Source organism: Limanda limanda, chromosome 1, assembly GCF_963576545.1.
Source record: "Limanda limanda chromosome 1, fLimLim1.1, whole genome shotgun sequence".
NCBI lineage: Eukaryota > Metazoa > Chordata > Actinopteri > Pleuronectiformes > Pleuronectidae > Limanda > Limanda limanda.
In genome coordinates, this window is record NC_083636.1 from 14,048,120 (window position 1) to 14,064,481 (window position 16,362).

General features: G+C 42.6%; 1 protein-coding gene across 2 annotated transcripts in view; it reads left to right on the forward strand.

Moving 5' to 3' along the window:
• The window catches only part of grm8a (glutamate receptor, metabotropic 8a), a 231,413-nt gene that overhangs the window by 194,652 nt on the left and 20,399 nt on the right, over nucleotides 1-16,362 (forward strand). The window contains exons 7-10 of one of the 2 annotated variants that reach the window (XM_061078314.1): nucleotides 6,474-6,613; nucleotides 8,997-9,143; nucleotides 12,980-13,401; nucleotides 14,911-15,277. In XM_061078314.1, coding sequence (XP_060934297.1) covers nucleotides 6,474-6,613; nucleotides 8,997-9,143; nucleotides 12,980-13,401; nucleotides 14,911-15,277 — 1,076 coding nt within the window. The remainder of the gene's footprint in view (nucleotides 1-6,473; nucleotides 6,614-8,996; nucleotides 9,144-12,979; nucleotides 13,402-14,910; nucleotides 15,278-16,362) is intronic. The other variant, XM_061078323.1, reaches the window with a different exon arrangement.

Below are 16,362 nucleotides of genomic sequence, written 5' to 3' on the forward strand. Positions count from 1 at the left end.
CATTCACTTGGAGTTGGGGCCAAAAGTTGTATTTACAACCACGAGAACGAAAAAGCATGAAGACTCAGACATGTTCAGTCTGTCTGGCTGTGATCTCCTCCGCTCTGTTTCAGCCTCAGCTGGGCAGCTGTGTCAGTATCGGAGGTGTTGGTTATACATACACGCAAATAAATGGCCTTTTGGAAGTTGGGCTCGCAGTGATCACTCTGACCGTCGTCCACCTCCGAGATAATCGACACAACCCTGATTCACACATTCTGTCTCCTTCATCCTCATTTCTCCTCTTTCTGCACGCATTCTCCTATTTTACTCCTATCTTCCTCTGAGACTCATCCTCCCTCAATCATTGTTCACCCTTTCTCTTCTTCGTCAACGTGCCTTTTCAAAGTAGCTGAGGTTCGAAGCGCCGCTGCTTTCTTGATTGCTGCTATCATCGTATCCCTCACCTTCCTGATTCGTCTTTTCTCCCACTCAGCCGTCTCCTGGGTGACTTTGATTTGAATCGGTGTGACTGACATTGAATGTGTATGAACTAAGCGTCGAAGCAAATCAATCGTTCATCTACTTCCCTGTGCCTGATCTTACTGTTTCACTCGGATTTCACCCGTATTCCTCCTCTTTAAGTTTGTCTCTGTCTGCAAGTCGATTCCAGCTAAATGACTTCATTCATTATTACATGTCCCATTCCATTATTGAAGCGTAAGGTCGTGACCTGTGAGCTTGAATAGCAAATCTCGATGGAAGTTGTGAGAGATGTAGGTTTTTTTGGGAAATTCTGTTGTTGATCCACAAAGGGAAAGCCTCTGACTGTGTGTGTGTGGGGAGGGGGAGCGGCGCCTCCAGCAGGCAGAGGAATAGAAAGTTGCTCGAGGAAACTTCAGCAAAGCCTGTGCTGCAGTGATGCCTTGTTTCCCCTGCTCAGAGAAAACCTGGAGAGGTAAAACAAGTCTAATAAAACGTTTGCTCGCACTTAAGGGACCCACACTCCCACGCACACCCTCCCCACGGCTTCCAGTGGAGGCATTAGCCATTCTTGCCACGCTTTAGCAGCCCAATTTCCCCCCAAATAACAACCTCAAGCTCACCGGCTTTCGGTGTTATGTTAACATGCTTCTGCCCTCTGGCCTCTCCGGTGTTTTCTGTGTCATTTAGGAGGTTGTCAGCTTGCTTTGGGTTATGCAAAATGAATGCAGATGAGACGGAGACGAAAATTTGCATCCCATGGACTTACTTTGCCCGAGCAGAATGTGAATTTTCTATTGTGAGACGATGTTGGCTCTGTTGCTTTGTTGTTTCACTCCAAACACAGTATTTGAAAATGTGCATTTAAAGCATACATTGAAGTATGAAACATTAAGTGCTGTTGAAGACTGTGTGTGACTTTAGCTTACATGTATGCAATACAGCGTGAACATTTCTGCAGTGCGGCATCTCCCTTTGAATAAATGAACATAACAGGTATCACTACTGGATGAGGTAGAGGTGTGTTGCCAGGGCAACAGGTAAATCACTTATTTTTCAAGGTCGTGCCCACTAAGGCGGAAGTTGTGAAAATCTACATGAAGATGTGTCACCGCTCTGACGGTCGTGCCTCACAGGGCAGCCAGAGCCCATTTACACATTCACAGGTGTGACGTGCAGTTGTTTCCAAGTCTCTGCCTTAAATAAAATGAGCAAGTTTTAAAGTGCTCAATACAAGTTTTAAAGTGCTTTGCAACAAACAATATTAGTTATTTTCATAGACTGTGAACATATGGTGACAGCTCTCGGAAAGTGAAGTCAAAGCATCCCGATAGCGCCCTTTTGGCTGGCTGCAGTACAATTCACAAACCAGCCTCCTCCATGTTAGTGAATGGGACATGGCCTAAAGTAAACCCTTAGTAAAATAATATCTTCTCAATGATGGTTTCTGTCATTTTAGTTATTTGACCCTAAATTGAGCTTTGGTTCCTAATGGATCATTGGCACAAGATGGCATTGTTTGTATTGGAAATATCGTGGCTTCATTTCTCTATAGTTGAATGGAAATTCATTGACCGTCTTCATATACAGTCCATGGTTAATTTGACATGCATTTTTAATCATTCAATTCACCATCTCCCATATGTCCTCAGTTTGCCAGTTGTGAATGTTTTGATGCATAAACAAAGCAAAACCCAAATGCATCCCTTCAACCAAAACATTAATCAGAACTGATGAGCGGCTGTCAGAGTCCTGTTTTCCCAACACCTTGGCGAGATAATGCCCACACCTGTCAGGCCCATTGTACGTGTGTTTGGGGTAATTGCGGCGCCTTTTTTAAAGGCTGCCGTCTTTATCCACCTTACTCTGAAATTTGCGGCAAGTGATGCAAACGCCGCAAGATGGAATAATCATTTCCTACTCGAGGTAACAACATTTGATTTCAGAGCAAATCGTCTGCTTTTTACTTTGCATAATTTGAAGTATCTGTCAGCGTGTCTCTGCTCCAGACAACTGTTTTAGTCACGGCATCATAACAAGCTCTATGGGAGCAGGATTGGTGTAAAGGGAATATTAGTGAAATGTCAGTCAGGATAGATCTTAGGGAACGATGGCAGGATGAGAAATAAACCTTTTTAATGTTTTACTCTTTTATTGGTGCCGGATACGGACTGGCCAATCAACCCTGGCAGGTCCTTGTGATGAAGCCTGTAGTGTACAATCTCTGATGTGTTCATTTTTTGTGATGTTTTCTTTCAACCTACGGTGAGGGATTGATGGAAATTAAGGGGAAAGAGATGTTGGGTGGGGAAATTGAGCAAATTAGCACATTGATTGAATCAATTTGAGACTGTTTGGTCAATGGAAGGAAGGAAGGAAGGAAGGAAGGAAGGAAGGAAGGAAGGAAGGAAGGAAGGAAGGAAGGAAGGAAGGAAGGAAGGAAGGAAGGAAGGAAGGAAGGAAGGAAGGAAGGAAGGAAGGAAGGAAGGAAGGAAGGAAGGAAGGAAGGAAGGAAGGAAGGAAGGAAGGGGATGACAGCCAGAGCCGCAGAAGAAAAAAGTTACTTTGGTCAGAGGAAATAGAAGGAAAGAAACAATGACACGAAACTGAAACTTTGTTGGTTGTAGTTTTCAGTCTAATGGACGTGAATGTTTCCTCTGGCTAACTCGTTATTACTGGGATGGAGTAAACAGAGAAACCCATTTCTACCCTCATTTAGCACAGAGGGTGGGAAGAGAGGATGGAGGGAATACAGCGTTAAAACAGGAGGACATTTGTAGCAGAGGAGTAGAATATGATGGAGATATTGGGAGGGGGTGCTGAGGAACTGAAGCAAGTTGCATAGGTTGATTGTAGAGGATTAACAATGCATGGATAGGTGCTTTGTGCTGCTACTTTGTGGCTATGTGGCCTCTAGGGTAATAGCTGTGTCCCAATTCAGGGGCCACATCATTTAGAGGCTGCATTTGGAGACTGATTGCATCACAGTTGCTCGACTAGGCTGTCACATTTCGAAGGCTCGTCTAAATGTGTCTTTTCATTCCTGAGCAAACACAGGATCCTACAGGTGGATCATTCAGGGGCCAACCATTTCCAGGAATTCAATTTAAGGCCATGCTGAAGCTAACAAGCTAAGCTGGGCGGGTTGCTGAGCTGCAGTAAGTTCAGCTGCTCCAGGTAGTTAACAATGCAATGATAGGAGTTGGACAAGCTGGTGACGCAAGAAGGGAAAACCTTTGAATACCAGACCACCTTATTTCAGCTCGTCACACGGAACCATCGGTCAATGGGCCATGACCGAACCATTGTTGAGGTCCGCTCCAAGATCATTGGAGTCAAGCAGAGACAGTTATCTTCCCTCCTGGAGAATCAGGTGAAAAAGAAGGCAGAGCATTTTTACCAGCAAACCTTACCATGTTTTGTCTCATGAGTTCACTGTTATCATGGACCTCCGAGGAGAACTAACGGATACTCTTTGATTCCTTCTATCATGCTACTAAACTCAAATCGTTTTAAAAGACATTTTTATTGATGTCTTTTATTGCTATTTATTTTATCCCTCTATTGATGTTCTTCTCCGACCTCTGTTTGTTTGTTGACCTGTGCTTTTTGACACATCAAATTGGATGCTGTTTGTGGGATCAACAGGGGAAGGTGCAAATCAATTGCTTAAACGACTATTAAAGTTTGTCAAAATCTGAATCATTTGAATGATACGACCCTTTAATGGAGAAAAAGCAATTATTGGGTTAGGGTTTTTTAGATATGTTAGGTCGTCACTGGTAAGTTGTTGCAGTTGTGCCCTGGTGACTACTGTGGTTGCTAGGCCAGTTAGTTGCCAAGGTGCCTCAGGGGGGGTCTTGTTGTTTTGAGGGTTGCATTGATGAATCGCTCGTTGCACGCTAATACCTTTGTGTTTGTTGAGGTATATGAGTCAGTTAGCTGAACATGGTTGCTTGGGGGAACTGCATGCTTGCTAGAGGGTATTATGTGAAAACGTCAATGACCCCATTCTGTGTATTTAACACACAGCAGGCACAATAATTAGGTCTGTGAGCTATGTGTTCCCTGGCAAGCACATTGAGACACAACCAAAATATTCAGTTTTAGAATTAGAAACATTCTTTTTCAAAGTAATGGAATTTGAAATGTGCCAATAAATTCCAATTAAACATCTCCCACTGTGGAACTATGGGATATCATGCCATATTCCAGAACTGAACAAAAGGCTATGGTTTCAAGGATTTCAAACCTGGGAAACAAACTGGTGCAGACTGATGCAGTGGGGGAACAGTGAATAAATAAATAAAGTTTGCCAAGATTATAAATGTTTGTTGGCCTTTCAAAACATTATGCAAGGCTTCACAACGTGGTTTAAATCATGCAAAAACTTTTTTTAAAGTGGATTTCAAGCTTTCAAAGGTGGAGATTCAACTTTTTAAAGCCTTTTCTTCAGTTTTGGAATCCGGCCCGAAATGTATCCCACAAAAATTGGAGTGAAAAACAACTAATTGCAGAATCTTAACCTAGTTTGTGTGTGTTTTTTTTTGTTGAAGGCAAAAAAAAGATAGAGCAAGGCAAAAATCCAATATTGTAAAGTATCAGTTGTTTAAGTCTGGTAATTCTAATTATCATTTTGATAAATAATGTCTATGAATTGGATTTGTTTTCGTAAATTAATTACATTTAGACGCGCATTAGCTCCCAGAGAAACGAAGTTCATTCATAACTGGATAACAATGAGAGATTGAGCCAACTAATTTTATCAATTGAGTCGTCCTTCATCTGTCTTTATATCTCCCGATGAGACTCGTACTCGATCGTGCTTATTCTCTCTCTTTCACTCAATAAATAAATGCGTTTCATTACTTGTGGTCACAGTGAGAGAACTCTCTCCCTCTGTCCTGTTTGTTCTTCTCTCTGTTCATCTTAATCACTTTTCTTTCATTCTTATTTACTCCTACCTTTTTTAAATTACTTGTTTGTTTTTATCCCACTCATTCTTTATTTCTGTGACTTGTTTTCTGTTCATTTTCTCTCCTGCTCGCAGAAGTGCATTCGTTCTTCTGCTGTGTCGAGTCAAGTTATTAGTCGTTCATTCTCTTTCCTTCTCTTAGTCAATTTCTAATCTTCATCCTCGCGCTGTTTCACACTCTGCTGCTTTGCCTCCAACTGGTAACAGTTTTCATATATATCCTCAGTATCACCATATCAGTGACTTATAGCACGCAGGTAGAATTCCCACAATGCGCTTCTTTCCTCACATGTAAACTGTAATTGGATTTCCTTTATGCTACACCCGATACGGCGATTTGATTGTATTGCTACATAAAAGAAGGCGAGTAAGACGGAGAGGGAGCAGGATGAAAAGTTTGTGTTGAGCCTGATTGGCAAAGAGAAAACCAGAGTAAACCTTGGAGGACATAAACGTATTCATGCTTGTACGTATTTAATCACACACATACTGAGTTACAATACACCACAGGATTGAGGGAATATCACTTAATAGATGTGTTTACAGTATTGCTCTGTATGTTGGCCCTTATGCAGACTGACAATGATACTATGAGTCTTTATTTCCCTATAAATAACTGAACGGTATATTAATAATCACACATTAATAGTATAATGACGAATGATTTAGTTCTGTATCCCTGTATTGTTTCATTTTAATTTACTCTTTTTCTAAAACCTGTGTGTTTGTTGTGATTTGTGTCTTCAAAAAGCTTTTTAAAAGCATTGAATTGGGGCGTTGTAGCCTCTTTTGTTACCAAGTTAACATTTCCACAGATGATGATTCAGATTTTTATATCTTTTTTTTCTGTGGAAGAGGAAACAATATCTACCAAAGATTTTTTTCACCAAATATCTAACACCTTTGTCCTTTCATACTCTGCAGCAGCTGTGTGGTGATCAATAACAACAGAGCCATTTGAACACAATCCATCTTGTAATTCAATCACATTGAAATATACCAAGTTGATCATCTCTCTACCATCTGCTGTTTCCAGGAAGTGCGGGTACACCAGTGGTTTTCAATGAGAACGGAGACGCTCCAGGAAGGTACGACATCTTCCAGTACCAGATCTCCAACAGATCTATTGCGGAGTACAGAGTCATCGGCTCCTGGACCAATAAACTACACCTCAAAGTAAGATTCTCACCCAGATGCAGAACGATCCATGCTGACACTAGCAACAAGGACATTAACAAACAATAACTGGAATGGCACAAGAGCTCACACCTCCACCAAGGCCCAACAGTTACATTCGATCAAGCTGCACCAATTACACACACTAGTCACAGATATCAGTTCCACATATGTGTCTGATTTTTTCCCATCAAGAACAGACAAACACAGGTGAAAACAAAACCTCCTTGGCAGAAGTAATGATAAAAAGAAAGAGAAAAAGCACAGCAAAATCTGAAGCGATCTAGGGAATGATTAAACTGAAGAACTGGCTTCAAACTTCAAACATTTTAATCCAAAACATATTGTTGCAAATGTGTTTCCAGTTCAACCATGTTTAATAATCCAAAATGTGCAATGTGAGGCACTTTTCCACCAGAACTGCACAGAATCAAAGTTCAGCATCACTGTGACCCACTGCTATGAATTAGAAATTCACAGTTTCTGGCCTCAAGTGACTCAGGAGAGAAAGTTAGATCTCGCTGAGCATTTTTGTTCAAAAAGTTTCTTATGAATTCACAATGTAAAGTCTTATGCAGGGAGATACTCGCACACACACCCACACAAGGTTTCACACCTACTGCAGATATAAACAAAACTCCACTTAAATGCTCGCACAGAAACTGGAGTTTACACCTGAGCCTCATGTGCAGCCGCACAAAAATGCATAATTGAATCCAGGAGCAGACTGAGATCTCATAGTTGTAGTCACGACTTCTCACTCACTGACTTACACACTCACAGCACCTGGTACTTCATTAGAAAAGCAAACGAACAGATGAGAGGACCGCGGCCACATCCATGATGTTTTCCTGCTGCACATAAACCTGGTGTCAATATTAGGAGATTAAGAGCCGCTAAACAGTTTAGAAACGCTGCTTGCACTTTTGTAGTTTGAAAACTCCGGGGCCACTTTTGAGTGTAGATGCACAGAAACAAAGAGATTTAGAAACAATGACGTAGACCCTCACTACCGCTTGCTGATTGGGTCTGTGATGTGGAGCCAAAACACTTGTGTAGACAGATTTTCAAACTAAAACATTTTGTTTTGAAGGCGCAGTGCAGGTTTAGCAGCCGGTAAACGATTTCCTTATCTTAGCACCGCTTGCATTTTTATAAGAGAGGACAGATTGGTCCAAGAGGGTCTTATGGCAAATGTTTGGTTGGCTAAACAGTATTTGGACACAAATGTACAGTAAAGTTAATGTTACTAATTAAAACAGAATTCCATTATAACTATTAAACTGTCAGCTAAGTAATTATTGTATGAGAGGTTCAGGACTATTTGGTTTTGCATAATTCATGGTTAATGTTAGAGAACACTGTGTGTGTGTTAGTGTGTGTGTGTGTGTGTGTCTGTGTGTGTGTAAAGTTTAAAATAATGCTTTCATGCACTAACACACACACATTCTTTGACTCCTATCTTAGTGAGGACACTCATTGTTGCCATAGTGCATTTTTCCCCAAGTCCATCTTAATCAGTTTTGAAAGGAAATGGGGGGATTTAAAGGGAGTGATTATTTGGTGCACATGTTTAACCTAATCTAATTCGAACCCCAAAACCAAATCTTACACCTTTAACAGCCCTTTGAAACTACACACACGCAAACACTTCTTTCATTTTCTACCTAGCTCCTACAATAAGTGTGTTTCTCCTGCCGGATACATTTGCAGCACTTGTAACTCAATGGTGTGTGTGTCTCTGTGTGTGTGTGTGTGTGTTTGTATGTGTGTCAATGATCAAACCAGGTCCATTTCCCTCCTAACTAGTTTCGGTTGGACTGGTACATTGTGTGGCTTAAAACTGTAATGCTCTCTTTTTCTCTGCCCCCTCGGGAACGGGGGAACCTCCGGGACTCTAATAACCGAGTTTATTACCAACACTCGCAATCATAACGGCAAATTAAAATGAACGCAAACACACACATGCACACCAGACCTATGTGGAGCTTGGGAGATTACTTCAATGCCAGCGTGACACAAGCAAAAATCAATAAAAGGCGCACGTGGAAGACATAAACAGACACAAAAGGAAAAGCAAATGGTGCCAGATCTGATTATGGTCTGATTGCTGGCTTCCACTCTCGCTTGTGTTAGATCCGTGCCTGGTGGCGCTCAGGAAAATGATCTTAGGATGCGCTCGTGCTAATTGCTCTCCAGTTTGCCCCGAGGAAACACTTTGTGCAGGTACAAGGGGAAAACAGAGCGTTAAAGGGGTCGTTAACACACAGTGATTTCAGCTCGAGCAGATGGCTGCCACTTCAATCTCCCAAAAGAAAGTGGAAAGTTTTGTTTTTCACCACGTAACCATAGTTTTTATCCTGTTGCTCCTCCGATCGTCTAGGTGGAGGCCATGCGTTGGAAGATGGGCGACCCGTCTCTCCCAGCATCTGTATGCAGCACACCGTGCCGCGCCGGCGAGAGGAAAAAGGTGGTGAAAGGTGTGCCGTGTTGTTGGCACTGTGAGCGCTGTGAGGGATACCACTATCAGGTAAATATATCTGGAGAACAGCTGAGTCCGTCAAGATGTACGGATTTGATCTAAATAAGCCAAATTGTGACTGATATGCAATGAAATCTGTTAATCCTACAGAATCCTTCACGTCCCTTTGCTCTACAGGTCTGTATGAAATAGGTGATCAAACTTTTCTCCGTGTATGCAAGACTCTTTAAATTCTTTTGGCGGAACCAGCTTCTGTTTTATTTTGGCTTCTTCATCCAAAAGTTACAAAAACAGATGCCGCTCTTTTAAAATCTTCAGCAGACTAATTTGCTTTAATTTCCCTGCGCTTGGCACTGCTGTGGAAATGCTGCAGGCTTATAACACTGAAAGGATGTAAGTTCCTTGGCGATTTAAGTTGCTGAAAGTTTGGGTTTGAAAAGCAACAATTGTGATTTTTTTTTCACTAAAACATATTGTTTTATTGAAGCTGCCTTTTTTTTAAAGCTTGATGCCAAACAAGAAGCGGTCCAGTGAAATGCTTTCAGGTGATCAACGGCAGCTTGATTATGCAGAAATGTAGAAAATGATTAATGCATTTTTCATCAGTGCTTCTTCATTGTAGCTCTTAATTGTTCATTTTTACGTAGTCACAAGAGGAAAATGGATTACCCTGATTTGTAGATTATCTTGAATGTGTGTGTTTTAAAAGCGAAACTTCTAGAAGCTTTCACACCGATCTTGTTTAATCTGGAGGAGGTGCCCAGATGTGAAAGGCAACTCGGACCACAGAGCGAGACCAGAAGAGGTGGTCTTGGTCCGGATCAGTCTGAACCACGGTTCGGTTCAGTTGCAGTATGAAACACCTTTTTATGACAGTTCAGGCCTTTGGACCATTTGCAGGAAGTTGAGACAAGAAGAAAAGAGTTTACTTAAGAGTAGAACTCAAACCGGATTGAATGTAAACAATGTAGTAATGACATGAACTTGGGTTCAGACCATGGTGCAGACCAGGGCTGGACTGGGAGAACAAAACGGCCCGGGCATTTTTTGGCTCAGACCGGCCCACATAATTAGCCGAGCACATCTGCCATTAAGACATTTAGAAGACATAGGTTACGTCAATTTAAAGTAGCTCATATTAAAAGTACTTAAGTATCAAAAGTATCTGGTGTTGAAATGTACTTAAGTATCAAAAGTACAAGAACTAAAATTAAAAATGCAAATTGCTTTTTATAGTAGGTCTATACAGACACAAAACAACCCAAAATGTTTCTCCTCAAGATTTATCTCAACTGACTGAAAAATTACAACAACAATATGCATATAATGTATAATTTTACCAATTTTGAACCCTAGATGCTGAGGTTCAAATAGTAATGGACCAGTGCATCTGAACTTCTATTTAACTATAAACAAGTGCCTCTTGTGTCTGCCCAAGAACATTAATAAACCACAGTATAACCACTATACTATAGGCACACAAAATAAGACACTATCTCTTATCCTATTCTAGAGGAAGTAAAAGTCGTAACAAGATTTCTGAAGGTGAACCTGCGGAGGGATAGACCAACCTCTCGCGCTGCCCCCCCCCGACGGCAAACACGCCACCGGGACCTGCACATCTCAGGAGGGAGGGGGCAGCGAGTGAGAGAGAGAGAGAGAGAGAGAGGTGCGCCGTCGGTAGAGGCGTGCGACGCCAACCTCCGCTGCTCAAGTAACGAGCCAGTTTGGAGAATGTATTGAAAATTGAAAATGCGCGCTCACATGTCTGCCTCCACTCGCTCATCATTGTCGAGTCCTCCTCGCTCGTCTCCCGGCGCACCTGCTGCTGCTGGGCTGGTGAACCCGGCACCACATAGGTCCGTCAGTTTGGCACATTTAGCAGCCTCCACCTCCAGAGACTTCTGCTTTTTTTCCCCGATGCGTTTTTTACTCTTATTATCCATTTTAAGTTTCTGTTTCAGCAGCAGCCCGTCCCGCGACTCCCACCGCCAATGCAATGAGGTCCCGCCCCACCCTGGTTTGTGTTGTGATTGACAGCACTGTCAGGGCTCTCTGAGCCTGTCAGCCCATGATTGATTGACAATGACAAACAATAGACCAATAATATGTGTCGATGCTGGCAACACACTGCTAGCCCTCTGTAGCCAATTGGCCGGCCCAATTGGAGGGAATTTAGAGAGGAAGAAGAGAAAAAAAACAAAACAACAACATAGCGGACCAGACCGGCCCACATTGGGTCAACGGCCCACCGGGATTATGCCCGGTATGCCCGATGGCCAGTCCACCCCTGGTGCAGACTGAGGTCAAACAAATGTGTTAAAGATGTAGATCTTGACCAAATGTCAAGGAAATTCCTGCTTTGCTCTAAAAGATACGAGCCCTTCAGCTGCTACGATGATACTGATACTTCAGCTTGAAGATGTGTTTGCAGTAACAGCTCTTTGACAAGTCTCTGCTCTCTGACAGTCTTTGCCTGCTTCCTCTTGCTTTACAGCAGAGTCCTGTTCCCCCTGTGTAATGAGCAGTTTCTCTTCCCCCCCCGGAACAGAAATAGTAAAGTTTGGTGGCCCCATTTTAAATTCACATATGCAAGACCAGCCCTGCAGATGCAATTATAGCAAATGGGAGCACACAAATTGAGAGGAGGGAGAAGGGTCTGATCACACATGATGGAGATGCACCCCCCTGTGTTAATTACATCACGGTAGGGCACAATTTGGCTGCACATCATCCTTCTTATGGAGTTGGGGGGAATCTGTGAGCAAGCCAGAGCCACCGAAGAACAAGAGCAAATAGCCGCCCTATCAGCAGCAGGCGACGCTCGTCACCGAGAGCGATCAATACTCATTCTGCAGATACATGCATCTGCTGTCAAATCAATAATGTGGTGACACGTTTACTGTAGATTTGGGATTTTTGCAGATTGGAAAATAGTAATCATGTGGACGAGAACAAGAAAGCGAACCATAGAGCAAGTGTACCATAAATGTGTAAAATGTGTGATTTATTTTACAGAGGTAAATAACTCACAGTATGTCTCGAGTGCTCGGTTTATAACTTGGCTGTTGAGATATTCCTCGATGAAAGCCTGTGGGATTTACTGCATATTTACACATATAGAAGATACACACAGATTTAACACAGCTTTGAGTTTTAAATTAGTTGTGACAAAGTAAGGTTGCACTCTTCAGATTAGTCTTAAGCAGCTTTCAGATATGCTACTGAAATGATCCATAAAGGCTGTTTGTGAGAACGCAAACGTCTGAGTCGGTTGCTCCGTGCAACTTCCACGACATTTCATACCAGCCGGCTGAAAGAAACGTATGGATAATGTCAGTGAGCTTGTATGAGAACACGGCAGGAAATTGTCTGGAAAATTCACGCTCGTGCGACCGATGAGAAACTGGAAGAATATACATATTTCAGGATTTAAAGAGGAGCCGTATATGTAGAAGACGAAAGTTGAGGATGTCAATTCGGAAAAACTAGAAGACCCTTTTTTGTGGCTCCTGCGTCAACTCTATCCTGAACGTTCCAGATACTTTCCTGTTGTTGTTCCTCATATGCGAAAGGCAAAAGGCAGCTAACATTGTCCTGGGCGCATGTCTGAAAACAGCTGTTTTGTTTTGTCGTTCAACATCTGGCTCCTTTCCTGTCGACTTGATTCAACCTCAAAAAGTGAAATTTCCTAAACTAATCAAGATAACTGACAACTCCTGTCGGCTAAATCATCTATTCAATATCTTCTTGCATATCCAGTTAAGTTTATGGTTCATACTTTATTTTATGAGAGAGGTGAAGAATTCAGTTTGATCCTTATAAATTATAACCGTTTTGCCATCGACCTCTAATTTGAATGATTTAAACTGTGTCTCCTCCAGGCGTCCGAGTTCACCTGTGAGCTGTGTCCGTACGAGATGCGGCCCGACGTCAACCGCACCGGCTGCGTCGCCATCCCCATCATCAAGCTGGAGTGGCACTCCCCCTGGGCCATCTTCCCCGTCTTTATTTCCATGCTGGGCATCATCGCCACCTCCTTCGTCATCGTCACGTTCGTCAGGTACAACGACACGCCCATCGTGCGCGCGTCCGGCCGCGAGATGAGCTACGTGCTGCTGACGGGAATCTTCCTGTGTTACGCCATCACGTTCCTGATGATCGCCACGCCGGACGTGGGCGTGTGCTCGTTCCGGAGGATCTTCCTGGGCCTGGGGATGTGTTTCAGCTACGCCGCCCTGCTCACCAAGACCAACCGGATACACCGCATCTTCGAACAAGGGAAGAAATCCGTAACGGCACCCAGGTGAAAACACTGCACACACTCTGTGTTTGACCCCTGAGTGGATGAGTGTTCAGCACAAACACAGATTTTGACGGGTGTAGTTGCACCGAAGGTCACTGTAAGTTTTTATTGCACCGAGATGTGTGTGTTCACATGAGGACTTAACCTCTGCTTCTTCCTTACGAAGCTGCTTGCAATCATTATTCATCATCTTTCCGGGTAATGCATTATGTATGAGAGTCATGAACTCACACTCACCTATTGTACTGTTTTCACTCAGTGTGACTGACGACGGGAAAGAGCATAAACTAAGTGACTCAAATGATAATGCTGGATTTCAAAGTGCTCAGGTTCATGTACCTGCATCCATTTTACAAAAGCACCTCACTGCTGTTAGAGTTGTTACTGTTGTGCTAATATTACACATGCATATATTTTTACGATAGTTGATTTCCAAAATTTTCTGGCTGCTGTCCAGGAAGGCCAGGTGAAATCCTTTAGTAGTTTTAGTCATAGGCCATTGACTCCTTTCCTATTGCCAGTAGATTCATTTTCCTGTCGTCTTTTTCCTGCGGTGCGTCATTTTCTACACCAGGGGTTTTCAACCAGGGGTCCGCGGCCCCCTGGGGGTCCGCCACGGCATTGCAGGGGGTCCGCGAATTTCGCTTTGATATTTCAACACATTTCCAGATTACTCTTGAATATCGTGAAAAATATATAAAATAAGAAAAATATGTCTAAAATAATATAAAGGTTCTGGTGATCATGAGGTTAAACGTAATATTACTTAATAAGTAGGCCTCAATTTTTTGTGTGGTATTGTATAATTTATTTGGGACATATTCTGCATTACTTTGTCATCTTCTCTCTTCAGTTGTAGCCCCAGTTTATGTTGATTGTTATTGAACTTCCGTTACTTTAACGTTCTCTCAACATGTCAGCTACATGTCTGTACATTTAAGTCATGTACGTTATATATTGATGTACATATGGTTCTGAGATGAAGTACAACTACAAACTGCATTTTAATTTTGTTTTCAATTCTTAAGCACTGAAAATCAACCGTTTTTGTTGTTTTTTACACAGATTTTTCTCGATTTGTTTGAGGTTTTTAAGTTGATATACCTAGATTTGTTTGAGGTTTTTAAATAAAACTAACAAGGAAAACCAAATGTTAAAACTTCCTTCTATCCACATGCACGCATGCACACACACACACACACGTAGGCACATCAGTGGGCCGCGGATTACTTTCTCCTCAGAATGGTGGTCCCTGGTACAAAACCAGTTGAAAACCCCTGTTCTACACACATTGTGAGCGTATCTGGACCCAGTCGTGCAGATACAGTACTGGTTTGGGTTTTTTCTAGGAACGTGCATGGCTGTACTTTTTTTTTTCCAATTTTAAATGCAGATGATATTAAGAGCCATCTATCGTAGCAAAGGGTTCCTCCCAATTAAACTGAAGCCCTGGCAGCATTATTCCCTTGCGGCTGGATCTCCTCTTACCATTAATCTCCTCCTCCCCAGGTTCATCTCCCCGGCCTCCCAGCTCATCATCACCTTCTCCCTGATCTCGGTTCAGCTCATGGGAGTCTTCATCTGGTTCGCCGTTGACCCCCCGCACACCGTGGTGGACTACGGCGAGCAGCGGACCCAGGACCCCACGTCGGCGCGCGGCGTCCTCAAGTGCGACATCTCGGACCTGTCGCTCATCTGCTCCCTGGGCTACTCCATCCTGCTGATGGTGACGTGCACGGTGTACGCCATCAAGACGCGAGGCGTGCCCGAAACCTTCAACGAGGCCAAGCCCATCGGATTTACCATGTACACCACTTGTATCATCTGGCTGGCGTTCATACCCATCTTCTTTGGCACGTCGCAGTCCGCAGAGAGGGTGAGTTTGTGCATATTCGTGTAGTTTTTAAGTCAAGTATGTATATACTCTAACCTGAATAGTTTATTTTTCAAATTTTAGTATCTTGTGTGTGGAAATAGTGGATGTCTGTACTTCATCCTCAACATCTTCAGGGTTTATGCAAAGAGGATGAAGGCCATAGTGTTTGTGTGTTTGTGTGTGTTTGTGTGTGTTTTCATCTCTCAGTTGGATTACCCTGTATATGGCCTGTATTGGATTTAAAGCAATTTTCTCTGGGACATCAAAGACTTCAGGAACGATGAATGCAGAGTGCGCTCTGTATATATTGTGTGTGTGTTGCACATATATATATATATACAGCACACACATATTCACTCTATAGAGAGAGTGAAGGATTTAGATTTGTATTATGTGACACTCTATGCCTTTGTGTAAAAGAAGAATTCACCGGGTTGTGATGGCGTGTTTTATGTTAATATATGAAAGGAATCACTTTTTTTTAATCATAAATGTACACGTACTGCTTTGACAAAAAAATGCTCCTTCTTCCACTCGGAGACAGTTGTGTTTTACAGCTGGTAGCCCGGCTTAATGTCCAAAAAGCTCTTGACAATTTCCTGTGCGTACAAGAGGATTTTTCTCTTTGTCTGATCGACTGGATCCTTGGTCTGCAGCCTTGGTCAGGTCTTGTAGAGCTTATCCCCCCGCCCCCCCCAGCCCTTAGTCAATTATTGATGGCTGTGTGTGAGTGAGATGCAACTGTCACGAGGTGGAGGTGTGTGTGTGTGGGCAGCCAGTTCTGTACATTCAAGGTTCATGACAAATAGGATCTTGGATGAATGTGCAATAACATTCACATGATAGAACATGTGGATATTTTAAAAGTTGCACGTACCTACTTGTGTTCACAAACACAGGAGTAGAAAGAACATAAATGTATCTTTCTGAGAGTGATGGTATGATGGATTAACACGTTTTTAAAAAGGTGTGTTTAACGTTTAGCACAAGAAGGTTATCGAAGGGATACACACACTTAAAACCAAAAAAAAAACACGCTAAGTACACATACTAAAGCCCTGCGTATACTGGAGCTAAAGCATCGG